The 25,225-nt window shown below is 54.2% G+C and overlaps 8 protein-coding genes across 8 annotated transcripts; 6 read left to right on the top strand and 2 right to left on the bottom strand.

The window, feature by feature from the left end:
- Positions 1-379: 379 nt before the first annotated feature.
- VTN49DRAFT_1027 (uncharacterized protein) lies at positions 380-10,069 on the top strand (the record flags this gene model as incomplete). Its single annotated transcript, XM_069408597.1, has 3 exons — positions 380-435; positions 482-517; positions 565-10,069. 3 exons carry the CDS (start codon positions 380-382, stop codon positions 10,067-10,069), a joined length of 9,597 nt encoding a protein of 3,198 aa, XP_069270067.1.
- Positions 10,070-10,740: 671 nt separating this feature from the next.
- Positions 10,741-11,126, top strand: VTN49DRAFT_1026 (uncharacterized protein; the record flags this gene model as incomplete). The annotated part of the gene is made up of 2 exons (XM_069408596.1): positions 10,741-10,810; positions 10,909-11,126. The coding sequence occupies 2 exons, from the start codon at positions 10,741-10,743 to the stop codon at positions 11,124-11,126; spliced, it is 288 nt and encodes a 95-aa protein (XP_069270066.1).
- Positions 11,127-11,154: 28 nt separating this feature from the next.
- Positions 11,155-13,903, top strand: VTN49DRAFT_1025 (uncharacterized protein; the record flags this gene model as incomplete). The annotated part of the gene is made up of 5 exons (XM_069408595.1): positions 11,155-11,162; positions 11,219-11,234; positions 11,290-11,347; positions 11,397-13,828; positions 13,886-13,903. 5 exons carry the CDS (start codon positions 11,155-11,157, stop codon positions 13,901-13,903), a joined length of 2,532 nt encoding a protein of 843 aa, XP_069270065.1.
- Positions 13,904-14,571: 668 nt separating this feature from the next.
- VTN49DRAFT_1024 (uncharacterized protein) lies at positions 14,572-17,047 on the top strand (the record flags this gene model as incomplete). Its single annotated transcript, XM_069408594.1, has 5 exons — positions 14,572-14,636; positions 14,717-14,835; positions 14,891-15,592; positions 15,651-16,660; positions 16,715-17,047. The coding sequence occupies 5 exons, from the start codon at positions 14,572-14,574 to the stop codon at positions 17,045-17,047; spliced, it is 2,229 nt and encodes a 742-aa protein (XP_069270064.1).
- A 967-nt stretch (positions 17,048-18,014) lies between these two features.
- Positions 18,015-19,555, top strand: VTN49DRAFT_1023 (uncharacterized protein; the record flags this gene model as incomplete). The annotated part of the gene is made up of 3 exons (XM_069408593.1): positions 18,015-18,202; positions 18,261-19,233; positions 19,283-19,555. 3 exons carry the CDS (start codon positions 18,015-18,017, stop codon positions 19,553-19,555), a joined length of 1,434 nt encoding a protein of 477 aa, XP_069270063.1.
- A 235-nt stretch (positions 19,556-19,790) lies between these two features.
- VTN49DRAFT_1022 (uncharacterized protein) lies at positions 19,791-20,583 on the top strand (the record flags this gene model as incomplete). The annotated part of the gene is made up of 2 exons (XM_069408592.1): positions 19,791-20,450; positions 20,518-20,583. 2 exons carry the CDS (start codon positions 19,791-19,793, stop codon positions 20,581-20,583), a joined length of 726 nt encoding a protein of 241 aa, XP_069270062.1.
- Positions 20,584-21,327: 744 nt separating this feature from the next.
- Positions 21,328-22,587, bottom strand: VTN49DRAFT_1021 (uncharacterized protein; the record flags this gene model as incomplete). Its single annotated transcript, XM_069408591.1, has 2 exons — positions 21,328-22,065; positions 22,120-22,587. The coding sequence occupies 2 exons, from the start codon at positions 22,585-22,587 to the stop codon at positions 21,328-21,330; spliced, it is 1,206 nt and encodes a 401-aa protein (XP_069270061.1).
- Positions 22,588-23,201: 614 nt separating this feature from the next.
- Positions 23,202-24,708, bottom strand: VTN49DRAFT_1020 (uncharacterized protein; the record flags this gene model as incomplete). Its single annotated transcript, XM_069408590.1, has 10 exons — positions 23,202-23,235; positions 23,292-23,461; positions 23,514-23,763; positions 23,814-23,954; positions 24,012-24,049; positions 24,114-24,136; positions 24,193-24,354; positions 24,420-24,505; positions 24,564-24,595; positions 24,652-24,708. 10 exons carry the CDS (start codon positions 24,706-24,708, stop codon positions 23,202-23,204), a joined length of 993 nt encoding a protein of 330 aa, XP_069270060.1.
- Positions 24,709-25,225: the final 517 nt, after the last annotated feature.

Genomic DNA, 25,225 nt, shown 5'->3' with positions numbered 1-25,225 from the left:
CAGGAATGGTAATTTTCAGTTGAAGCACTACAAATTTGAATTACAATGACGTATATGCCGAAATATTGACCAATAAAAAGCTTCTTCTCAGCTCAGTGCATATCATTTGAAATACAACTTTGAAAATTTCAATATTGCAGATAGCTCCGCTCTTGGCGCGGCGCGTGCATCAAACGGTCTAACGGCTAGCCCAGGCATCCTTATAATATCAATTCTCATAGGCTTTGGAGGAGGGCTAGAATGAAATAACGCCGCGGTCTCGATCCCAGTCCGTTCGCTCGTTTTCTGCCAGCGATTCATTCACTCCGGATGTCTTCGTCGCGGACTCCTAGCCTGCAGCGAGCGCCGCCATGACCTCGGCCCGGCACCCGACTCCGCCATGGCCGATTCCGACGTTTCTCTGCAGCCAGTGACATCTGGCCCTCAGTTCAACTGGTGAGGTGGGCGCGCCAGAGTTCCTGGTCAGGACTAACAGTCGTAGGTTTTTCCTCTTGGAGCTGATTGTCTGCGGCATTCTGTGAGAGCACCATGAACCAATCTCGAATGCATGCTGACCCGCTGTAGCTCGCTATTCTTCTTCTTCTACTTCAATCGCTTGTTTGCGACAATCGTTTCGTACGCCATTCGAGCATATACATGGCACTATTACCGCGCCGATGTCGACATCCAAGCACTTCAGTTCTCCTTGCTTGGCGGGAGGATCATCTTCAAGGGCATCCGCTATCACGGTGTGAACGAGACCATCTTTGTCCAGGGTGGTTATGTGACGTGGAATTACTGGAAGCGTGCAGTTCGGACCGTGGACCTAGATGCTATTGCAAGGAAACATGCGCGACGAGGATCTTGTGCAGAGGAGAAAGTCGAAGGGCTTGCCGGAGAGACCGGTGGTGTGAGAGGCGAGAACCGTCTTCCGTGTCGCATCGTGGCGACCATTTTCGGCCTGGAATGGTTCGTCTACAACCGCACACCGGCATATGATGATATCCTGTCCGGATTTGCCAGTGCAGCGCCAGAATCCGTATGCCCGTCTCCCACCGAGGCCACGTCGACGGGCCGACAGAGCGCCCGGAGTAACCTGTCGGCGCGCTTCGGCCGCACCTCCACGGAGCAATCAGGTAGACGGGACTCGGCTGGTCGAGCATCGAGCTCCGTCCGCACCAGCGACGTCTCCGCAAAGCAAACCAAAGAGTCGTCAATAGACTCTGCAGCGCTCGACGGAGCAATGAGGCTCCTACAGTTTCTCCCCATCCAGGTCGATTGTACAAAGGGCGCCTTTGTCGCCGGAAACGAGAATACCCGCTCCGTCCTCACAATCACATTCCAGAAAGCGTCAGGCATGATCGATGCTGCTGAAGCTAGTAACCCACTCGACCTGTACAGACAAATCTTCACATTTGACCTTACCCGTCCGGTTATCCAATTGCGCCCAAACCCCGACTTCAAGCAGCCGCAGCTGACTGCCGCACGCGAGCTCGCTTCCACACCGGACGATGATCCGCAGCAGAAGAAAAAGAAGTTCGATTACACGTTTGACTACTATCGTCACAAGAAAGCGATCTGGCACAGTATCAAGGATCTCATTCCATATTTTCAGACGTCTGTCGAGTCTTTCCATCTGAGCTCTAGCGCCAAGAGCCCCAATCCTGCGTCGGCCACTAGCAGGTTCCCAGAGAATGCCCGATGGGTCGGTCTAAGTAGGTACCTCGACGACGAGACTACCGACGACCATGAAGCGTGGACCACCATCGAGTATGCTCGGTATTCCACTCTGCTCGATTGCCCGTCTCTAAGCCTGACGTATTACTGGGACATTGCAGGAAAGGTACCGGTTGATTACCCAGATCCCTCCTCGTCCGTACGTCAGGCTTCCCAAGATATCAATGGCGACAGTCCACCCGAATGGGGCGTGGACCTCAAGATCGAGCGAGGATTCATCAATTACGGACCGTGGGCGGACAGAGAGCGCGTCGTTCTGCAAAACGTCTTCTTCCCCAACAACTTCCGCGATGCCCGGCCCGCGGAACCGCTGAAACCAGGGACTTATCGGAGATCTACAAAGCTCAAGATCCGCGCGGAGATCACGGGTGACACGTCTCTCAGGATCCCTATCCGGGAAGGGTCAAAGGATTGGCAGTGGAAAGGCCGTGCAGATGCTGTTTGTGGAGCATCCAGATTGTACAAAGAAAAGCAAAAGCAGCGGTCGAGGAACAATCAGGACAGCGATAAAAGTAAAATGTCACCCGAGATCCGACCGTTTGGGTGGTTAACCCTGAGCGTCTCTCAGGACTCTACCATCACCTACGACATGGACATGGTTGCGTCCAATTCCGGCTACACAAACCGGCTCCTCCTCGATCTCCGTGATTGCAAGCTGTCGTCCAGCGTCAACCATGGTATTCTCTGGCAAAGTCCAAGGCAGGTTGTCGACTGCGATCTCTCGAATCCCGTGGGCTGGAACAGCCTTCATACCTGGACGTTCACCGTTACCAGCTCTGACTTGCAGATGTTCTTGCTGCGGGACCACATTTTTCTCTTCACCGACCTTGTAAGTGACTGGACATCGGGCTCGACGGCCGACTACTACACCTTTGTTCCGTTCATATATAAGTTCAGACTGCTCTTTAACGACGTTCGGCTCTATCTCAATGTTAACGATTCCAATATCATCAACAACCCGTCCGATCTGAATGACAATACTTTTGTCGTCATCAAAGGGAAACGTCTGGCCTCCGACGTAACTGTTCCCGCGGACACCTTCAAGGCCGATCAGAGCACTTTCAGCTTCGGTATCGATCTGGATGACGGAGGTATAGAAGTGCTCACACCTCTGTGGCACACCTTGCACACGTTTCTCCAGGACAACTCTTTGGGGTCGCTGGAGCACTTGTCTATCGATGGAAGCTACACGATCCATGCTGAGACTTCGCCAGCACTGACCGACAAGCTCGCCATGAACATTTCCAGCTCGTCAGTCCGATGCTATCTCTACGGATTCCTCATCAGGTACTGCTTGAAAATCCGAGAAAACTATTTTGCAGAAGATATGCATTTCCGCACGCTGGAGGAATTCCAGACTGCGGCCAATTCTCAGGACGCTTCGACGCTGCATGGTGCCAAGAATCCTAATGCAAAAAGCAATGACCTGGATGTCTCTGTCAACATCGCGATTGACGGTCCGTGCGCCCTTCTTCCGGTTAATCTTTATGATCACTCCAAGAGTCTCCGCTTGACGGCGGCGACGTTGGACATCGACGTCCGCTTCACAAACTACTACATGGATCTCCAGTTCAGTCTTTCTCCGACGCGGGTGTCCCTGGAAACGCTGGGCGCCGACGGCACGAGAACTAACACGGATCCCCAACTCTTCATTGACGGTGTGTCCGTACACGGTCATCGGCTGTTCGGTCTGCCGCCCGCAGAGCCCACATACGTCTGCAACTGGGACTTTGACCTGGGCAGGATCGTCGGCGAATGTGTTCCTAGCTTCATATCTCACGCTGGCGCCGCTCTACAGAACCTCGACTTTACCATGGACGACGAGGAGAATGTGCTCCCTCCTCTGGTTCCAATTGTGGTGCATGATGTAGTTTTTCTGAGAGCTAAAGTCGAATCAGTCGACGTTGCGCTGCTCGTGGACCAAAGTGCCTTGATCGTAAGGGTTGGTCAAATCGATGTGCAGTTCAATGACTGGTCCAGGTCTCAATTCTCGAAACGAATGTCGATGAAAATTCCTACCTTGATCGTGGCCGCAGTGGATCGCAAGTCTGCAACTCGATCGCAGACCAAGCCCTCTGAGCCTGTCGCCACTCACGCACTGTTTGAGACCAGTCTTCGATTGCTTATGGTGCAGCGGAACGCTCACCTACTTGAGCACCGAAACTTGCAGCAGCAGCATATCAAGATTCATGACCAACGGACTCACCGGACTCCTTGGCTGTTACTGAACGCCGAGGAGAGTGTGTCGAAGTGGCCTGAAACGAGCGGCAGGATCCATCCCCCGGCAATGACGGTCCCACCCATGCCAGACCCCATTACTGACGAGTTTGCTTTTGAGTCATCTTCAAGTATCCGGTCCCGACTCCGGACTAGGTTAAAACACAAGAGCTCGTTCCTCTCAAATACGGGCTCCAGTATATCAGGATCCAGAATCGGCAGTGATCAAAATTCTGGCCGGCATGCTGCATCTTTGTTGAACTATGGCGGTACTTCATTACATAGAATGGTTGCAAGCCAGAGGCCAGATCAGAGTCGGTCCAGCTCCGATGGACCGCTGTCATTCAAGTTTCAACCTTCAATGTTTTGGATGCCTTCATTCAACTACCACAATCTCCGACCAGATCCAACGCATCTACCTCCATTGCCGGAGGTGCGATCCGCACCAGGTGTTAACAATGAGACCTTTATAGAAGCCTCTGAAGACGAGGACACGACTCACACTGGCATTTTTGTGGAGTTCACTCCTGGCCTAAGAGGCTTTTTCACACCTGATTTCCTTTTCGCCCTAGCCTCGCTGGTAGATGGCATGCAGCCCTCGGACCCGGTGGACATTCTCGATTCACTTCAAAAGGACGTTTTGTCCGACCTGGTCAAGAGTGATAAAGCGAAAAAAGTAGCACCCAAATCAACTGTCGATTTTTCGGTTCGCGTCCCGGCAGCGATCTTTCGCCTGCTCAATTGGTCTGAAGCATCCGGCGATGGCTTCCAGGGCAAAGTTCGAGATGAGTACAATGTCTCATGCACCCGTCTAAAAGCAACAATGCGAACTCTGTCCGAGAGGGGAAACTGCAAAAAGAGCATGACGACGCATGTGACTGCTGATATGCTCTCACTTTCCGCCCTCGGTGGGCAATCAGACGCTCTGCAGGATGAAGCAGAACTGCAGTGCATCCTGGCAGAGCCCGTTTTCTGGTCATCAGAACGTCCATGGCCGCAAGCGCACGTTCGGCTGCGGTCCCTGAAAACTGTCACATCCACCAGATCGGTGGAACCGCTGGCATTCCTTGTCGAGCGAACCACAACAATGTTCAGCTCGGTCGCTTCCTCTTTTCAACGGTCCGTTTCTGGCGCCGAGCGTGTGCGTTACCTTGTCTGGTCTCTTACTGAGGGTGCCGCTGCCATACCTGATCCGTTGTTCCTGACTCGCCCGTCATATATTCTCCGTCTGTCGCAATCTCACCTGCGTCAGCATGACTCATGGAAAATCATAGCGCGGCTCCGGAACATGTATAAGAGTCTCTCAGTAGAGGATCGCGACGCTCTCCAAAAACGCGGTATCAAAACAGGCTACGCGTATCCCAAAGAGGCCCAAGACATAGTCATTCAGAATTTTGATGAGTGGCGACCCTGGGATCTCTCGCGTGTCGACAAGAGTCATGTAATGCAGGTCATCTGGGGTGACAGGATTCGACGCCCTGACGACGGCGATCACCACAAGTCAGAGAACTTTTCATGCGTTGTCAAAGAAGCCGGTCTCGTGATAGACCCTGGTCCAAGGCAGAGCAATGTTCACTTTGGTAACCTGTCGATGGCGGTTTCTATTGATTCAAAATCAGTGGAATCTCAAGGAGAACGCAGCGTGACAGAAAAGCTGGTTACTGCCAGATTGCACTGCTCATCGGCTACCCTCCGTCTCCAGTGGGAAATTCTGGAGATTGTCGAGGGAGTGGCGCGAACGGTATCCAGGACGTCGTCTCAACCCACAACTATTGCACCAGCTCCGGAGGCGAAAGCCGACATGCTCACCGACTTCCACATCATTGTCGGCATCGATGAAGGAACAGCCACCCTGAATGCCATCAATTTGCGATTTCTAGTTTCTGGATACGGTGTCAGTTGCTCCTTTGTTTACAATGGGCAACGGGAGGAGCAGCCCGAGCAAATGTCCTTTATCATCACCGGGAAGGGCTGTTCGACCACGTTGTCCAGCAGGCTGAAGCCTCTGATGATCTGGGAGTTTTGGCAGCCTACCCTGTACGGATCATGTGGGTTATCTCAAAGTTCCGCCGGTGCAACGTATGATTGGAAGGTCGCAAGCTCTTGCCAGAACTTGATCTACGACATGCGGGAAGATCCAATCGGCCTGGTTCATGCAGCCGACCGTGTTGTGGAAGACGAAGTGCGGTACGTATTAGATTTGGTCCGAAGGCTCAGCGACACCCCTTCAAGCAGACGGCCATCGTCTGTAACGGAGAAGTCCGCAAAAAGGGCAGGAGTCCATCATTTCCAGGTCGCTCTATTCTTGAACGAGTACCGAATGAAATATCGATTGTTGCCTTCCTTGCTGTACGTGATCGATGGGCGGGTTGCTCGCATGTCTGTGGCGACGCCTACAGACGGCAAGGTTGAGGTGGATTTCGACGTCAAGAGCAACCGACACGATTTCCAGTCCATGGAAGGAGAGGAGCCGCAGCCTGTCTCTAACATTGATTTGCCTCCCGTTAATGGGCGCGTTCTCGGGATGCTCTCTTCTAGCACTGTTTCAATCCACAGCGATGTCACAGTCGAGCTCGCAAGACTCGAAGCCAGTTCTCTGCGAAGTATCCTGAGCATCGTATCTCGGCCCGAGATATCCCACTTCATGTCGGACCTCAAGGGGAGCTTTCAAGACCTACAGCACCACTTCACCGAAATCGTTGACAAGAAGGCGCCAATCACTTCGTCGTCAGAAAATGTCAAGGCTCGCGATTTACTCTACAATGTCCGACTTACAATGGCGGGTATTGGGATCCATGCTCGAGCCCCGGGTCTCAGAAGTCAAGATTACCAAGCGGACATGGACTTTACTCTTGGCTCGACCCAAATGCGTCTGGACAACACAAGCGATACCGAATCGCCGCTGGGGCATCCGGAATTCCACATCAACGTCTCGCGGATCGCTCTTGAGCTCAGAAAACGAGAACGGTCCCGCTCACGGCCTTATGGTGGGTTGGCCGTCGATATAGGCCTCGTTGCTACGTCGAAGCCGAACGAACGAGACGAGCTCGTGCGAGCATACCATATTACGAGCAAGGCCCTGGACGTTCAGTTGTTCGCCGAGACAGCGTCATTGGTCATTGATATTGCGGCTCACTTGCAGAACCGTATCAAGAACCTGGATCTGACAAAGGACGTAAAGCGGTTTAGGCATCTTGGACGGCTTACCCGGGCGCGCAGTAGGGCCGGCCGCAAATCAATTCCCGAGGTGATGGTCACGGATGAGAATCGGCTGCAATCCCCGCCGCTGTTTAACGCCATCTGGTCCGTGGATCTTGCCAATATGCAGGCCTGCTGGGTCATGGAGCCGGACGCCGTCTCCAAGAGCGGGCATGAACCCGAAGATTTAGTTTTTGCGATCCGGCGTGTCAACCTGTCGACAACGCAAGAAAATGCAGCAAAGCTTCGGATTCAGGATATGCAGCTGCAGATGACGCCCAAGAATGCCGACAAGCGCAAGCGGTCGCTCAATTCGGCTTTGATGCCAGAAGTCGTCTTCAATGTCGCATATATGCGAACGGACGACGATCTACGCCTGGCCTTCCAAGCGGCCGGCAAATCCCTCGACATCCGCGGTACGACAGAGGCCATACTGCCGGCCAGCCTACTCAAGAACTCTATTGCGAGTGCCAGTCAGCGGCTCCGCGAGGCCAACGCTATCTGGGCTGCTTCACCTACGCAGTCGACGAAGAAGAATGCCCTCTTCGGAAACAAGCGGCTATCCTCTCTTCTTGTTGATGTAGATTTTGCCGGCGCCACCATGACCGTGTTAGGTCGGCAGACCGAGGACCAACAGACGCTGGCTGCAGCCACAGCTAAAGGGAGTCGAGCAGAAGGCAAATATGGGCAGTATGTTCCAGGGGATTCTTCGACAACGGCGTCGCTTCGGGCACCTGGAGTTGCACTCAAGGTGCATTACGGCGACAATGGCACTGACGACCCCACGTTGAACGCCGAATTGAGGGTAACCCAGTCAAGCAATACTCTGTTCCCCACGGTCGTGCCTCTGCTTCGACAGGTATCAGCCAGTGTCAAGGAAGTTGTTGGTGACCAGACAGACACCGAATCCCGGCCATCGGGCCCGACCTCACCCGCACAGGATAAAAGAGACAATTCATTGGACGCGACCAACCCAGATACCATCCTTGGCCGCTGCAAGCTCAACGTGGGAATCCGTATCTGCAAGCAAGAGTTTAGTCTAAGCTGCCAGCCCATTGCAAGAGTCGCCGCCACGGCGCAGTTCGGCGGGATCTACGTGACGATCAACACCGTCCAGTCTCCAGAGCAGCGTCGGTTCTTCGCCGTCACGATGGTCTTTGACTCGCTACAAGCCTCGGTGAAGCACGTTTACTCCAATGAGTCGACGGCCAGCTTCGAAGTCAAGTCCATCGTCATGTCGCTCATGAACAGCAAGCACGTCAGCACTACCAGCGGCATATCCGCGATCCTCAAAGTCAGCCCGATGAAGACGGTGGTCAACCTCAGGCAGGTCCAAGACTTTTTACTGTTCCGGGAGATCTGGGTCCCGTCTAACGACGAGTCGCCGTTTACGCAACAGTCGGTGCCGTCGGTCATGGAGTCGTCACAAGCTCTCACTGTGCAGCGCTACCAGCAGGTAGCCGCAACAGGGGCCTTCCCATGGAATACAGTCATCTCGATCGACGAACTTGGAGTGCAACTCGATCTGGGTCAGGCCCTTGGCAAGGCGGACTTTGCGATCAAGGACCTGTGGTTGTCGTCCAAGAAGGCTTCAGATTGGGAGCAGAACCTGTGCGCTGGGTTCTCAGTCATCGGTATCGAGAGCACGGGTCGGCTGAGCGGATCAGTGGCACTTCGACACATGCGGGTGCGCACGTCGATCCAGTGGCCGCCTGATGCGCCCCCGACTAGCAAGACGCCGCTGATTCAGGCGTCAATAGGGTTTGAGAGGTTACAAGCTCAAGCATCGTTTGATTATCAGCCGCTGCTGGTGGCGGAAGTGGTGCAGTTCGACTTTTTGATGTACAACGTGCATGGCACTACAGAGCCCTACAAGGACCGTCTGGTCAGCATCCTTGAGGGCGACAAAGTGCAGGTGTTTATCACGACGCTGACAGCGTCTCAGTCCTTGGCACTGTACCAGACATGGCAGCGACTGATGCAGGACAAGCATGCGGCTTATGAAGCATCTCTGAGAGAAGCCGAACAATACCTACGTCGCAGGTCTGTCTCACCCATGGCGAGCTCCGGATCGGGAAGCCCGGCGTTGTCGAAGCCTAAGAAGGATGACCAGCCGAAAGCGCCCATCTCCCTGCACACGGACGTCGTGGTTACGTTGCGCGCAATCAACGTGGGCGCGTTTCCCAGCACGTTTTCCGACAATCAGATCTTCAAGATGGAGGCTCTTGACGCGCAGGCACGGTTTGGCGTGTATCTGGAAGAGAATAAGATCCGCAGTGCCCTGGGTCTGACCTTGGGCCAGCTCCGGGTGGCACTGTCGAGCATCAACCGGCCTGACACGTCGGAGATGGAGGAGCTGTCGGTAGATGAGGTGACAACGAGGGCGACGGGGTCCCGCGGCGGCACCATCCTCAAGGTGCCGCGCGTGGTGGCCAGCATGGAAACCTGGCAAACCATGACGTCGAACGAGATCGAGTACCTCTTCAGGAGCGCGTTTGAGGGCAAAGTCGATGTCGGCTGGAACTACTCGCGCATCAGCTTCATCCGGGGCATGTGGACGAACCACTCGCGGGCTCTGGCCAGCCGTTTGGGCAAGCCTCTGCGGCCGTCCGCGGTGCGCATCACAGGCGGACCGCAGCCACGGGATGGCGATAGTGGAGACGGCGACGGAACTCGACCGCCGCTCTCCCGTGAGAGCTCAGAGGACAAGATCACCGCCGTCGTTAATGTGCCGCAGTCGCGCTATGTCTACCGGCCGTTGGAGCCGCCGCTAATTGAAACGCCGCAGCTGCGCGACATGGGCGAAGCGACACCGCCGCTAGAGTGGATTGGGCTCAACCGGGACAAGCTGCCCAATGTCACACATCAGATTATCATTGTCACGCTGTTGGAGGTGGCCAAGGAGGTGGAGGATGCGTATGAGAGGATCCTGGGTTGAATTCTATGTTTGTATCATACTTGTTTTGTAATTACGGCGTTATATTGTACTATATAGCATCATAGCCTCATAGCATTATAACGGCGTTGGTCATGTTGTTTGAGATGGCTCTGTCTCTTCCTCTTGAAACTGGTCAGCCTCCAGCTTGTGGCAGGAAATATACCCGTAAATTTTACTACCCAATTAGGCTATGTCTAATCACGGGGTTATCTTATCTCCGATCCGGTCATGGTTCCGAAGTGGCAGGTCACGTGGGACGCACAGCCCTCTTTTGACTTTTGCCCCTCATTATTTGTGCGGTCATTAAGTCATCACCACGCAAGCTCCAGCGGCCAAATCGAGCACGGAAAGAGGAACAATAGGAATCCAAGCTGGCTCATTAAGGTATCTCTAACTTGCGACACCGCCATTGAACTTCTAGTCATGCAGGACTGGCTGTATTTGCCAATGGAATACGAGTGTCTTGACGTATGTAGCATGATGTACCTCCTCCCCGGATGGAGGGGCTAAACGAGGGGTAATGCCCTCTGCGCACAAACAGTAACAAACAACCCACCACCACAGAGTATATATCTTCGAGGGCAATTGGTCGCAGTGAGAGCTCTTCGAGGGCATCTTCTAGCCGAATTCACGCTGTAGGGCCAACGGCCATGTAGTTCCCATCCTGACAAATGCACCTCAGAGCAAAATTTTCCCACACATTCCTCAACCCTAGCCAAATTGAGTCCGTCATCCTACCCTGTTAGTAATCCACACAGACACAATTGGCCCAAGAAGAACGAATCGAGAGTCAGCAATTCTGCTCGTTTGTGGAAGTTGTCTTCCCCACTTAGACTAAGGCTCTGTCCGTTTTTTGCACTTTTTTACCTCTTCTTTTTCCTCTCCGCCGCACTTGGTCTACTCCTCCCACTTCCTTCCTTCTTTCCCTCCTTCCCATCTCCTCCTGAGCTTCTCGTGGCAGGAGCTGCTTAGTCAGGGATTTTCTCTGCACGTCAGGTCGAGCACAGTCCTCGATCCTGCAGTTTCTGTATCTTTTTTGCACACCCCCGTTTTTTGAGTGGTTTTTGTGAAGAAATACCGTCAAGATGGTCAAGTGAGTGTTTTTCCGGGTTTCTAGTGAGGAAGGTGTTGCTAATGACCGGATTACAGCTTCACCATCGAAGAGGTTCGTAGCTCTCTGCGACGAGAGTCGATGCAAGAAAACTAACTTTTATGTCCAGATCCGGGCCTTGATGGACCGTCCGGCCAACATCCGGAACATGTCCGTCATTGCCCACGGTATGCACACCTCTCCAGCCAGATCTTGAATCGCACTAACGATCTGCAGTCGACCATGGCAAGTCGACCCTGACCGACTCCCTCGTCCAGCGAGCCGGTATCATTTCGGCAGCAAAGGCCGGTGAAGCCCGGTTCACCGATACCCGTAAGGACGAACAGGAACGCGGTATCACCATCAAGTCGACCGCCATCTCCCTCTACGCCAAGCTGCCCGACGAGGAGGATCTCAAGGACATTCCCCAGAAGGTCGACGGCAATGAGTTCTTGGTCAACCTGATTGACTCGCCCGGGCACGTCGACTTCTCGTCCGAAGTCACAGCCGCTCTGCGTGTGACCGACGGTGCCCTGGTCGTCGTCGACACCGTCGAGGGTGTGTGCGTGCAGACCGAGACCGTGCTGCGTCAGGCGCTCGGTGAGCGGATCAAGCCCGTCGTCATCATCAACAAGGTCGACCGCGCCCTGCTGGAACTGCAGGTCACCAAGGAGGATCTGTACCAGTCCTTCTCGCGTACCATCGAGTCCGTCAACGTCATCATCTCGACCTACCTCGACAAGGCTCTGGGTGATGTCCAGGTCTACCCGGACAAGGGTACCGTTGCCTTCGGTTCCGGTCTGCACGGCTGGGCCTTCACCATCCGCCAGTTCGCCAACCGGTACGCCAAGAAGTTCGGCGTGGACCGCAAGAAGATGATGGAGCGTCTCTGGGGTGAGAACTACTTCAACCCCAAGACCAAGAAGTGGACCAAGTCGGGCGAGTACGAGGGCAAGCCGCTGGAGCGTGCCTTCAACCAGTTCGTCCTGGACCCCATCTTCAAGATCTTCGCTGCCATCACCCACAACAAGCGGGATGAGATCAACATGCTGCTTGAGAAGCTGGACATCAAGCTGGTCGGCGAGGAGAAGGACCAGGAGGGCAAGGCCCTGCTTAAGACAGTCATGCGCAAGTTCCTGCCCGCCGCCGACGCCCTGCTGGAGATGATGGTCCTGCACCTGCCGTCGCCCGTCACCGCTCAGCGGTACCGTGCCGAGACTCTGTACGAGGGTCCCACCGACGACGAGGCGTGCATCAGCATCCGCGACTGCAACCCTCAGGGTCCTCTGATGCTCTACGTCTCCAAGATGGTGCCGACCTCGGATAAGGGCCGCTTCTACGCTTTCGGTCGTGTCTTCTCCGGTACCGTCCGCTCCGGTCTCAAGGTCCGCATCCAGGGCCCCAACTACACTCCGGGCAAAAAGGACGACGTGACGGTCAAGGCCATCCAGCGTACCATCCTCATGATGGGTCGCTTCGTCGAGCCCATCGACGATGTCCCGGCCGGTAACATCGTCGGTCTGGTCGGTATCGATCAGTACCTGCTCAAGTCCGGTACCCTGACCACCTCCGAGACGGCCCACAACCTCAAGGTCATGAAGTTCTCCGTCTCGCCCGTCGTGCGCCGCTCCGTCGAGGTCAAGAACGCCAACGATCTGCCCAAGCTGGTTGAAGGTCTCAAGCGTTTGGCCAAGTCCGATCCTTGCGTGCTGACCTACATCTCCGAGTCTGGTGAGCACGTCATTGCCGGTGCAGGTGAGCTGCACCTGGAGATTTGCTTGAAGGACCTGGAGGAGGACCACGCCGGCGTGCCCCTCCGCGTGTCGGACCCGGTTGTCCAGTACCGTGAGACGGTCAATGCCAAGTCCCGCATGACTGCGCTGTCCAAGTCGCCCAACAAGCACAACCGTCTGTACGTGGTTGCCGAGCCGCTGGATGAGGAGGTCTCGCAGGCCATCGAGGACGGCAAGGTCAACCCGCGCGACGATTTCAAGCAGCGCGCGCGTATCTTGGCTGACGATTACGGCTGGGATGTCACTGATGCTCGTAAGATCTGGGCATTCGGTCCGGACACGACCGGCCCGAACTTGCTGGTCGACCAGACCAAGGCCGTGCAGTACCTCAACGAAATCAAGGATACCTTCGTGTCGGGCTTCCAGTGGGCCACCCGCGAGGGTCCGATTGCCGAGGAGCCGATGCGTGGTATCCGCTTCAACATTCTGGATGTGACCTTGCACTCGGATGCCATCCACCGTGGTGGTGGTCAGATCATCCCGACGGCGCGTCGTGTGCTGTACGCCGCTACCCTGCTGGGCGATCCTCAGCTGCAGGAGCCCATCTTCAACGTCGAAATCACCGTGCCCGAGCAGGCCATGGGTGGTATCTACGGTGTGCTCACGCGCCGTCGTGGTCACGTCTACACGGAAGAGCAGCGCCCTGGCACGCCGCTGTTCACTGTCAAGGCCTACATGCCGGTCAACGAGTCGTTCGGCTTCAACGGCGATCTGCGCGCTGCCACCGGTGGTCAGGCCTTCCCGCAGTCTGTCTTTGACCACTGGTCGATCCTGCCGGGTGGTTCGCCACTTGACCCGACGACCAAGCCGGGTCAGATTGTGGCCGAGGCCCGGAAGCGCAAGGGTCTCAAGGAGCAGGTTCCTTCTTACGAAGAGGTGAGTTTACCGTCCGGCACCTATTCTTTTTCGGATAATGGCTAACGCGTCTAATAGTTCTACGACAAGCTGTAAACAAGTTCCACGCCTGGCTGGGATGATGAGGCCGTGCCATGTTGTGATGAGTTTTTGACTGTTCAATGAGAGGTTTCTTTTCTTTTGTCTAGCATCGGACATGAAATATAAATATGTTTTGAATGACCGTAGAGGTAGAATGATGAATGATGATTCTCATCTTTCTTTCCTCGATCATCTCATTCTAGCAGTCTTTCATGAAGCTCCAGTATAAGGTCCCTGACGTAACGAAAGAGGAAACTGAGCATGAGGGATGACATAATCGCTCAAACAGAAAGTCACGTGATATTGTAGATCTTTGATTGGAGACTTGCTGAGGTTGAGGTTCTTGCAAGCGACAAAAAAGAAAAGAAAAATAATTGCGATATCGGTGCTCGGTCAGGATACTCTCTCCCTCACGGACTGAATATGCGACGCGGCGATCTGGTTTAAACGGGGAGAATCTTACGACTGCATTGAAGAATTTGATCTTGAACACGGTTTTGACATTCGTATCTGTCTGTTCGACGTTGAGGGAGCTGCGGGAACTCCGAGACAGCTCACGATTTTCGTTTCTACGGGACTGTTTGAGATTTGCTGGATTCTACGACGCGTTAGAAAAGGATTATTCTACCGATCCGATTGATTTAGGGGGAGAGGGAAAGAGCTGAAGTACTATTACGATCGCCATGTACTTCACGGAGGAGCAAGCAAAGGAGGTGAAAGAATGGGTGGTGAAGAGGTTGGAGGATATGTATGTTTCATATTTCATCTAATTTATTGTCTTTATGGTAAGAGGAAACTAACTAACCGGCTGGTTTGTTAATTGTCTAGTTCCGACGCCGACTCCGATGTCCTGGCCGATTACGTTCTCGCGCTGATCCAGTCCGATGCACCCGACGATGAGATCCGGCGGGCATCGATTGAGAATTTGGAGGATTTTCTCAGAGAGAGTTAGTCTGATTCTTTCCCCGTGCGGAGAGTATGGTATTGACGGGTCATACGCAGATACGGTTCAGTTTGTCGACGAGATTTTTGCGCGATATGGCCCGAAGACGGAGCCTACTACTGCTTATGCTGTTCCTACGGCCGGTTCTGCTACGGCTACTGCCGCTCAGCCGCAACAGCAGCAGGCTGCGCCTTTTGGTGCGACGACAGCACCGGCTGGGGCGACGGCGACAACGGATCAACAGCAGCAGCAACAGCAGACTTTTCCGCAGATACCCAGTTTCGTGCCCCAGACGGGAATGGCATACGATCCGTCGCAGCAACAACAATCTAGGAAGCGAACATATCAAGAAGGGTTCCAACATGACACTGATGCAATGGATGTTCAACAAGGGGGATCGCGATCGTTCAAGTCGCCACGGACACGTCGTGGGCGAGGGGACTACGCTGGCGGAGGTGTCGCCAATGGGCATGGCCGCGGACGCGGGCGTGGAGGACAGGGGCAGCCTGGTGGTTTCCCACCGGGCATGCCGCAGGGATTTCCCGGCTTTGATCAAAACGCGATGATGGCGCTACAGAATATGGGTTTCCCGGCCATGCCGGGTCTGCCGCAGATGCTGTTGGCAGGGGGACAGGGTCCGCCTGGTCAGCCGGTCAAGTCGGATCAACCGTGTCCGTTTTACGAGACGAATGGTATCTGCTACATGGGCGCGGCGTGTCCGTATAAGCACGGGCAGGACCCGGTGGTAGTCAAAGGAGACGGTACGGTCTTGCGTTCGCATATGATGGCTGAGAACGAAGCTAATGTGTTTTTCTTTAGAATACGACCCAACAAATGCCAGCATCATCGACTTGTCAGCACGCAGGGACGGCAACACAAGAGGAACCGACCGGGGACGTGGTCGGGGAGGTCGCGGCGGCTTAGCGCGTGGACGCGGCGGACGGTCCGAATTCTCTGCCGTCGGCCCTAGCGACGATCCGACCAACACGACGCTCGTCGTGGAAAACATTCCCGACGAGAAGTTCAACGAGCAAGCCATCCGCGAATATTTTGCCGAATTCGGAAATATCGAGGAGGTTACCATGCAGGGATTCAAGAAGCAGCTTGCACTGATCCGATACGATGACCACGAGGCAGCTAAGCGGGCATGGTCTAGTCCCAAGGCAGTATTTGACAACCGATTCGTCAAGGTGTACTGGTACAAGCCGGAGAAGGCGGCCAAGACGGAGACCAACGGAGCTGCCCGAAAGGATTCTACAGACACGCCGATGATCGATCGGGAAGAGATCGAGAGGCGGCAAGCAGAACTACAGCGGCAGCACGAAGAGCGCATGCGGAAACGCCAGGAATTGGAGGAGGCGCGCAAGGCACTCGAAAAGCAGCGCGAAGAGTTGCTCAAGCGGCAACAGGAAGAAAAAGCCAAACTGATGGCGAAACTGGGCAAGCCGTTGGACACCGAGACGAAAAAGGAGCCGGGCCAGGGCGAGGAGACGGTCAGCGAGCAGACCAAGGCTCTGCGGGCGGAGCTGGCGGCGCTGGAGGAGGAAGCCAAGAGTCTCGGAATCGATCCGAACGCCAGCAGTCCACCAGCAACTCGGGGCCGGGGCCGGGGGTATGGCTACCCAGGGAGTTATTACCGGGGCCGCGGGGGCTTTCCACCGCGCGGGCGGGGCTACGATCCCACCTATCGTGGCGGATTCCGCGGCCGCGGCGGGTTTCCGCGCGGTCGTGGCGGCGTGCTCAGGCTGGACAACCGGCCAAAACGGGTTGCCGTATCGGGTGTTGAGTTTACGCCGGAGCGTGACGAGGCCCTGCGGCAGTATTTGATTGTATGTCTCCCCTCTCTGTCTGATGCAATTCCAGATCGACTAATGAATTTGCAGGGCATTGGCGAATACGAGTCCATCGACCCGAACCCCGAGCGCAGTGACTCGTTGATCGTGTCGTTCAAGGATCGCTACGTGGCCGAGAAGCTCATGTATGGACCAAGGATCATCCCATCGGTGGGCAAGGTTGAAATGGCCTGGGTGGCCAATGCGCCGACCACGAATCCCACCAGCACGGGCCCGGGCACGGACAGCGCAACCACGGCGACGGCGCCGGCGGTCAGCAAAGCGGACGAGTCGCTGGCCAACGGCGGCACCCATGGCGCCGGTGCAGGGCCGAGCCGGGAGGTGGACTACGATGTAGCCGAGGATGGAGAGAGCTGGATGTGATATTCTCTGGTCTCCTTTCATGTCTTCCTGCTGTCCGGACGCACGTGTAGAGCGTACTTATTTATCATGTGATTAGATGTCCGCAATCGGTAATTCCAGGAAGGAGTTCTTTTGTCGAGGAAGGAAACCGATGACGCGTGCACGGAGATTTTGCGCCGTTTTGGCAGTCGCGACTTGACTCGGAGGGACGACTCAAAGCAGCAACTAGTCCGCATCGGAGCTTCGGCACCCAGGCTCAAAGCTTCTTTCCAGCGAAACGCGAATCCCAGCAGGGGCGGATCCACTGGATCAGCAATGATTGGCTGACGGCACCAGAGAGCGCGGAGCGGGCGCTAGACCGTTTCCAGTAACTGACCCATCTCCACGGCGGCCCCGATCGGGCCCATCCGGCTGGCCATGGCGCTTCTGCTTCCCAATTAGGTAAGCCGTCAGCACCGGCCAGGGTTTCAGACGCGACTAAAGACAGTGATTGGGCCCCGAAAGGAGGATTTGGGCCCCTGCTTTGAGACGAGGATCGGCTCTTTTAAATGGCTTAAAGGGCTTGATTCGGGTAGTTCCTGCCTATTGGGGAATGTGGAGATAATGCAATTTGGGTCTCGAATCTCCCGATCGGGGGAGCGGTTCTTGTTCTTGGGTTTCTGCCCCGGCATGATCGCCGCTTTGCAATTCCGTGACCCCTGCTCTGTGCATGTGTTGTACCCTTCCTTTCTGTTTATTTTTTTTTCTTTTTTCCCCGATTGCCCACACGCACTTCGGCCATTGGAAAAAGTTAGAAATCAGCTCCGTAATTACGGAAAACGGGGAGGAACGATGATCCGATCCGGTCTGTCGGCGGGGATGCCTGAGGCCGCTGATGATTGTCGTTTTTATATGTTGTTTTTATAGGTAGCACGGGCCCTTTTTTCTCCTCTTCCCCCTCAAGTCTTTTCTGGGGAGATTGTTGACTCGAACGATCCATCGTTCGACCATGGCTCTGGAGCAAGAGCCCGTTGCTGCTCCCACTCCCCTGGCGGGGCAGGAGGAACAGGACGTGGAAGCACGTCCTCCCACTGCCAATGAGCAACCCAAGGAGTCTCCCGAGTATAGCGCCCGCAAATGGTCAATGGCGGCCAAGATGTGGGTGTCGTGGAGCAGCATCGCTGCTTTCTTTGTTGTGTATGGAAAAAAGTCTTGGTTCAATTGGTGGATATCAACGGCTGATAACAGAATATAGATCAATCGCCAATTCTATTTACATTGGCAGCATCACCGGCGTCATGGAAGAGTTTAATATTGGCTTCACTCTCGCGATTTCTCCCGTGACCTTTTACTCCATGGGCTTTGCCATTGGGCCCATGATCACCTCAGCCCTCTCCGAGGAGTTTGGTCGCGCATATATTTACAAGGTGTCGCTGCTGCTGACGCTGGTGTTTACGATCGTGGCCGGATCCGCAAAGAATTTTGCGACACTCGCCGTCGCCCGTGCTATTTCCGGTCTTGTCGCCTCCCCCTGCGTGTCCGTTTTCGCCGGCGTGCTAAATGATATCTGGAAGATGCCCGAGGATAAGGCCGCGGCACCCCTATTTGCGCTCTACGGCCTCTTCAGCGTGCTGGCCACGGAAGTTGGTCCGATTTCGGGTGTCTCCATTGTAGATGACCACGATTGGCGCTGGTCCTTTTGGCTGACGGCCATGCTGCTGGGCGTCTGCTGGCTGGCGCTGCTCTTTGTGCCGGAGACCTACGCGCCGGAGATTCACCGGCGTGCACTGAGGCTGCCGCGGTCGGACTGGCGGCGTCAGTTGAAGGTCTCCTTTACCCGGCCGCTGCATATGCTTTTTGTAGAGCCGGTGATCTTGCCCACCGCGGCGATCGTCACCGTTGGCCAGATCGTTATTTTTGCATTTTATGCCGCGTATCCCATCATTTTGATGGAGGTGTACGACTTTTCAAATTACTCCATCGGCCTGGCGTTCTTGCCCCTGATGGTGGGCAGTTTATTTTGCCTGCCGATCCTGTCCATCGTCCAGAAACGCCGGATTAAGCACCTGCCCTTGCAGCCGGAGCAGCTCATGCCGGCGGCTTTTGCCTCGGGGGTGCTGATGCCGGTAGGCTTGTTCTGGTTTGCATGGACGGCGCGGAGTAGCATCCATTGGATCTGCCCATTGCTGGCCGGATTTCCGTATGGGCTGGGCTTTGCGTTGTCTCAGGTAGGTTCCGCCGTCGTGTTAATCATTCGTTCTGGGCTAATTTGCACAGCTCATCTATCCTCTTTACAAGAATGAGATCTACGGCGCCGAACTGGGCGCATCCGCCTTTGCCATTGACGTGGCAATGCGCTACACGTGCTCATGCGTGTTCCCGCTGTTCACAGCGCAGATGATCAGGGCAATGCGGGTCGAATGGGCCATCTCACTGTATGCATTTGTGCTGACGGCGCTGATCCCGGTGCCGCTGTGGCTCGCGCGGTTCGGGCCAGGACTGCGGGCACGCAGCCGGTATGTGGCCGTTGCGCGGGAGCAGCGGACATGATGTATGATAGGCGTTTGGTTTTTGGTTCTTGGTTTACGAATTCGGAGTTTCTGCGTGGGTAAATACTTTAAGATACTTGGATCTGATCTGACGGGGGAAATCCAGTCCTCCCCGACTAACCCGCTCTCCACAAAGTGCCAACCCTAAGCCCCACAACGCAAAGTATATAAACGTCAGTCGATACCACAACAAACAGTCGCCACGAAAGCAAAAGAAAACAAAGACCAAGAAGAGAATGACGGAACAAACACCCAATTCTTTCCCCTCCCCTCTTCCCCAGCTTCCGCTGGGTCAACACCTGCCGGCAGGTCATGGGCTTGACCCGCCCACGCCCGCCGCAACATCCAACTTCCTCCTGAACCATCTAATGCTCCGTATCCGCGATCCAGCAGAGTCTCTCCATTTCTACGTCGACCTCATGGGTCTCCGCACCATCTTCGCCATGAACACCGGCCCATTCACCATCTACTACCTGGGCCATCCACGCACAGACGAACACCGTGCAGATCCCCAGCGGTACGCCAGGGAAACCGTCCCCCATGACGTGCTGATTCGTACCGCCGGCCTCCTTGAACTCTACTATCTGCATGGCACAGAGAAGCTAACCCCGGAGGAATTTCGCCGGGAGTATCTCGGAAATGTCCAAACCGTGCCGATACCCGGTTGTGGTGGAGGGGAAGCAATTGGGTTCGGGCATCTGGGGTTTACCGTCCCGGATGTCCCCGCCGCGTTGGAACGGTTAAAGAGGGAAGGGGTAAAGGTGTGGAAGGATCTTGGTGTGGCGACGAGGGAGAGTGTACCGTTGAAGGAGGACGAAGGGAGTAGTGTGGCGCAAGGCGAGTTGCATGAGAATTATAAGATGATTTATAAGCAGATGGCGTTTGTGGTTGATCCGGTGAGTCCATCTCTCTTCCTTTCCTTATCTCGGCGAAGTGGGTGTTAATGGGTAAGGGGGGGAGTAGAATGGGTATTTGGTCGAGTTGGTCCCGCATAATCTGCGATTTGGCGAGGAGCCAGAGTCTTCTTAATCTTCTTCATCTGGGGAAACGGGAAAGGAGCGATCTTCTGCTTTACAATAATAATGACTTCTCGGGTAAAAACTACATATCATATATAAATCGGACAGTCATTAATAGAGGAAATGATCAGAATGATACAATGGAGTTTATCGTTTTGTTTTGATTTGTAGAGTAGGGTTCTGTTTTAATTGATGAATCAATCAATCTGATACCTTTTCTTTCTTCTATACATATACAATTGATGTACTCCGTACTCCTTTCCCATGGATTGCGGCTGTTCTGACACTCTTTGCTTCGGTTCTCGGGCAGTGTTATATACGGTTCTATGTTCTGGATTAACCGAGATTGGGCTCTTGATTTCCTTCCAAAGATCAAGGCGTCATAGTTGTAGGACCGCCCGATAGCCTGGAAGGCATGCACTGGTTTGTTCTCCATCTGTCGATCGCAGGACGGACAAACGGAGACTCAACGGTGACTGGCAGCCCGACCAGTCCAAGTCCATGACAGGGATAATCTCCCGTGTACTCCGCAGAACGGCGTTCTTATCGACAGCGAGGGTCACCAGGTCAAAGTCATATGTCCCTGGCACACCCCGAACAGGTGACCAAGCCGCTCCCGCTGCAAGTCATCCCTGGACACCATTTAATTATGGGCTGGATCACAGGTTGATTCTCGCTTTGAAAATGATAGCTGAGTCTAAAACGTTAGTAATGATACGCCGTTCATTCTGTAATAGAGTCATACCGAGATTGTTTAATCCGAGTATCCGAATCTGCTGTACACGCCTGTTCCCCCGCTGGCATTGCCTTCTCGCTCCATCTGGTCCAATAATCGATCAATCTCGTCGCCCGCTTGGGCCTCGATTGCATGTCCGTGTCCACTGGTATATGTCCCATTCCCGTATCCGTTTCCGTTCATGTTTGTGTACCTCCGCGTCCCTTCCTCCAACTGTGCCTCGATGCTGGCGCTGATCATTTGTGAGCTTCGTGGTTGAGACTGTGACTGTGATTGCGAGCTCGCATTTGTGCGATACCCGGAGTTCTCTGGACTGGACATGAACAGTAGTGTCTCGATGGCGTCTTGTTCCATGAGCGCGCTTTGAGACGCAGTCCGCGGTTTGCTCTGCAGTTGAGGTTGTGTCTCCGGTGCAGGCATCAATGGCGGGGTTGCGGGGATCTGTTGCTGCTGTTGAATCTTCTTCTTTATACCATTGGTATTGGCGTTGATCGGGGATGTGGACTCGTGTTCAGAGTAGCGTCGCCGTTGTCGCGGGTAGGGGTTGTATGTGGCGGCGAGGTGCGCATTCGGGTTCGGTCGTCGTCGCACGCCGTTGCCATTGCCATTACTGCCGTTGGCAAGGTCTGGCGGCGGCGCGAGCCGGTGCGCCGACGGCGGACTGCCTTGTGGTGGCTGGGTGGAGGCACGCGGATTCTTTTTCCTCTCCATTTGCGCGGCGGCGTACGATAGGCGCGCTCGGAGTTGCGCGGAGAGCTGGTGCGCGTTAATCGTTCGAATTAACATTCTAGACATGAGGAAGAAAGTTACCTCTGCGATCCTGTTCCCCGCGGAATCCTCACTCATCGACCGCACATGCGAACCCGCATAGGACTTGACCTCTCCTGTCGCGGTTCTTTTATGACTGGGCGATCTCTGCTGCTGTTGCGTCGGCGATAAATACACATTATTATGATTATTCTCGAGTAGCGCGTTATTACTACTCATCGCATCGGACGACGATACAACTGTGCGCGGAATATCGCCGTTGGTCCGCGCGGGCGACATGGACGAGGAGGACAACGACGAGGTGGAAGTGGATAAGGGCGGTGTCGAAGAGGAAAAGGAGGAAGAGTGCGGAAATGGCTGATCAGCCATGACGACGGCGAAATCGATGGGTGAAGTACGGGAGGTGGATGTATAGTAGTTGTTGTCGTTGTAGGAAGAGGAGGACAGCGAAGTTGACGACGACGACGACAACGACGGCGACGCGTCGGAGCGGCCGGGCCCAGCCCGCATGATGGCGTGTTGTTATTCTTCCTAGCGCAACGCAACGCAACGGCCTCTTCGTGACCCGCTTGGTCCCACGCGGCCAAGTCCAGTCAGTTCGCGTTTTATCTGCTGGCCTAGTCAACTGGCAAGACAAGCAAGGATTTTATGTGATTTTTCCTGCGCTTGTAAAACAGTAAACTGAACCATGTTTCTAGACTCGAGGGTGGTTTGCCACGCTGCAAATTCAGCAAATCTCTTCAGTACAACACCAAGCCCTGCATACTCTACTCCACTGTTCAAAAACAAGTGATATTGGTTGAGTTTGGATGTTTCACTGCCAGAAGCTCTGTAAATAACCTCTCAGATCCCCTTCGACACTTCCAGATGGCTTCTGCCGGCCTCTGGCTCTGGCTGCAGAACGCGAAAAATCGTGTAAGTCACGTGAGTTACTTATCCTTGATTCCTGGATTCTCCGGCTCTCAATTTACGGACTACCTCTCATTCGTCGCCGGTTTCAATATTCAAACTCTAGGGAGTAGATTTTCATCCAATCTATAAAGGAAACAGAAATGCGCAGTGCCGAGCCTTCGAATGTACATTATAATGATTGGTAGCCTATTCTCCGTCCCGGTTTCACCTGGTCAGTTCTCCGGACGCTCGCCGTAGACGACATAGCTGCAGTCACTCATCGTCAGTATTATCCAATGGATCGAAGAAACATGGATACTCACAAGTCGAACATCATGTGAATATCGCGTTTCCGACCGTCTGCGCGGGCCTGGCTGGCAAGGAGGATGACTTCCTCCTTTGTCCACTCTTTGTACCGCGTCAGAGCGGCTAGGGCGATGCCCTCGAAGCCATTCGCCTCGCCTTGTGCCTGGTTCCAGGCGCCAAGTTTCTTCTGTAGAATAGGTCAATAAGTGCTACAGTTCTGAATCGGAGGCAAGACTGACAAGATGAGGGTCCTTTGGCCAGACGCCATATGGAATGACAAACTTTTCCACATGGATGTTCACAAACCCAGCCTCCTTGAAGCACTGCTCCAGCTTGGCCCCCGGACGGACCTCGTAGCCTGCTTCTTCAAACGCGCCGATGACTTCGTCGTAATATCGTTGGAGCCCGGTGCCTTTGAGACTGCCGTCTGGAGAGATGGGGTAGAGGTCCCAATCTTGGAACTCTACCCAGCCGCCGGGCTTGACCGATCTGTTTTCCATTAGAGAAAGAATCATGAAAACACTGAGGAAAAGTCATACCGATAGCACTGCTTGATAAGCTTTCCAACGTCCCTGATCGAGAGGGCCAGGGATCGCGCATGGATAAAGTCAAATGGGTTGCGTTCATATGTCCATTCCGACTCAATGTCGTCCACTTGGAACTTGACGTTCGGGGAAACCCTGTCAAAGCCCGTCAGTCGAGAGGTTCTATGAACTACATTCTTAGGCCAGACTGACAGAGTCGGCTGAATCGGGCTCAGGTCACAGCCGATCACCTGGGCCAAACGCATCAGATCTTCTGTCCATCTAGAATAGTTATCTCTCCATAGTATTCCTCACCTCAGCCTCGGGGTGCTCATCCGCTACAACAAGTCAGCATCCGCACCCTGCATCAGTCAAACCCAGCAAACAAGCTTACCAAAATCAATGGCCCAGATACCCGTCCCAGTCGCGAGATCAATTACCCGCTGTGGTTTCTTGATCGGCGCTAGGTAGAGCTTCCGATGCAATAGCTGCAGACAAAGCTCGTGCACCATGTCCAGGCGATCTTTTTCCGGTTCGTCATTGGGGAGTAGGTATGCTAGAAGTGGCTATCAGTACACGATTTAGAAAAAAAAAAAAAAAAAAAAAATGGTTAGCTCGTACATCCGTCGCGATATTTATGGTAACGACGGCCATTCTCATGGCGATATTCGAGCACAGAAGAAGTCAAAGACGCGCTGTACGACGATCTACAAATATACGTAAGCATTCTCATGGATCCCCAACGCTATGCGTCAAGTCACGAACAGTTCATCGCCATAGGACGAGTCGTTCTCATACTGTACGATCAGGTGAGCAATGTACCCTGATGCGCCATGATGGAGGGATATCATACCGAGGTGTCCACTTCAACATTGGCCGGGGCATTCTCAATAGTTGTCTGTTCCGCCATGGTGGAATAGTTCTCCGTTCCAGGAAAATTGATGGTTCTCACGCTGGTAAGCCCTAAAAATATATACGAGTACTCTGTATAGAGTTTGTGTTTCTATTCGAGGCCGTTTCCAACTGTACCAAAGAGCGCGCAACTGCCAACAAAGTCCCTTATGTTTTGCTCTTCAGTGACCAACGCTCGGTACAGGGCTCGGTTAAATATATGTGCAAGTGACAAGGGTTAAGATGTTAGTTTCTCCGATGGCGTTTATTGTACCTACCAGAAAGGTAAAAGAAACGGCTGCCTTTTGGGGCCACATGGCGGCATGAGTATTCCTGCTAAGATTGAGACCAACCGGGAAATTCTATGCGAAACCCGTCGTGAACAAGTTTGCTTAGGCGAGTTGGTTAGTCATTTGAAGTACTCTACCTCTATCATGATACGTACAGAGCACAGTAGTATTTTTGCTGCTGCATCTCTTTGAAGGGAACCCTGATCTTTTGCAGCCCACTCCTATCCATCGGCCAATCAAAACGGC

Source organism: Thermomyces lanuginosus (genome assembly GCF_041956635.1).
Source record: "Thermomyces lanuginosus strain ATCC 200065 unplaced genomic scaffold VTN49scaffold_22, whole genome shotgun sequence".
NCBI classification, from domain to species: Eukaryota; Fungi; Ascomycota; class Eurotiomycetes; order Eurotiales; family Trichocomaceae; genus Thermomyces; species Thermomyces lanuginosus.
This window is presented reverse-complemented; position numbering and strand designations above follow the sequence as displayed.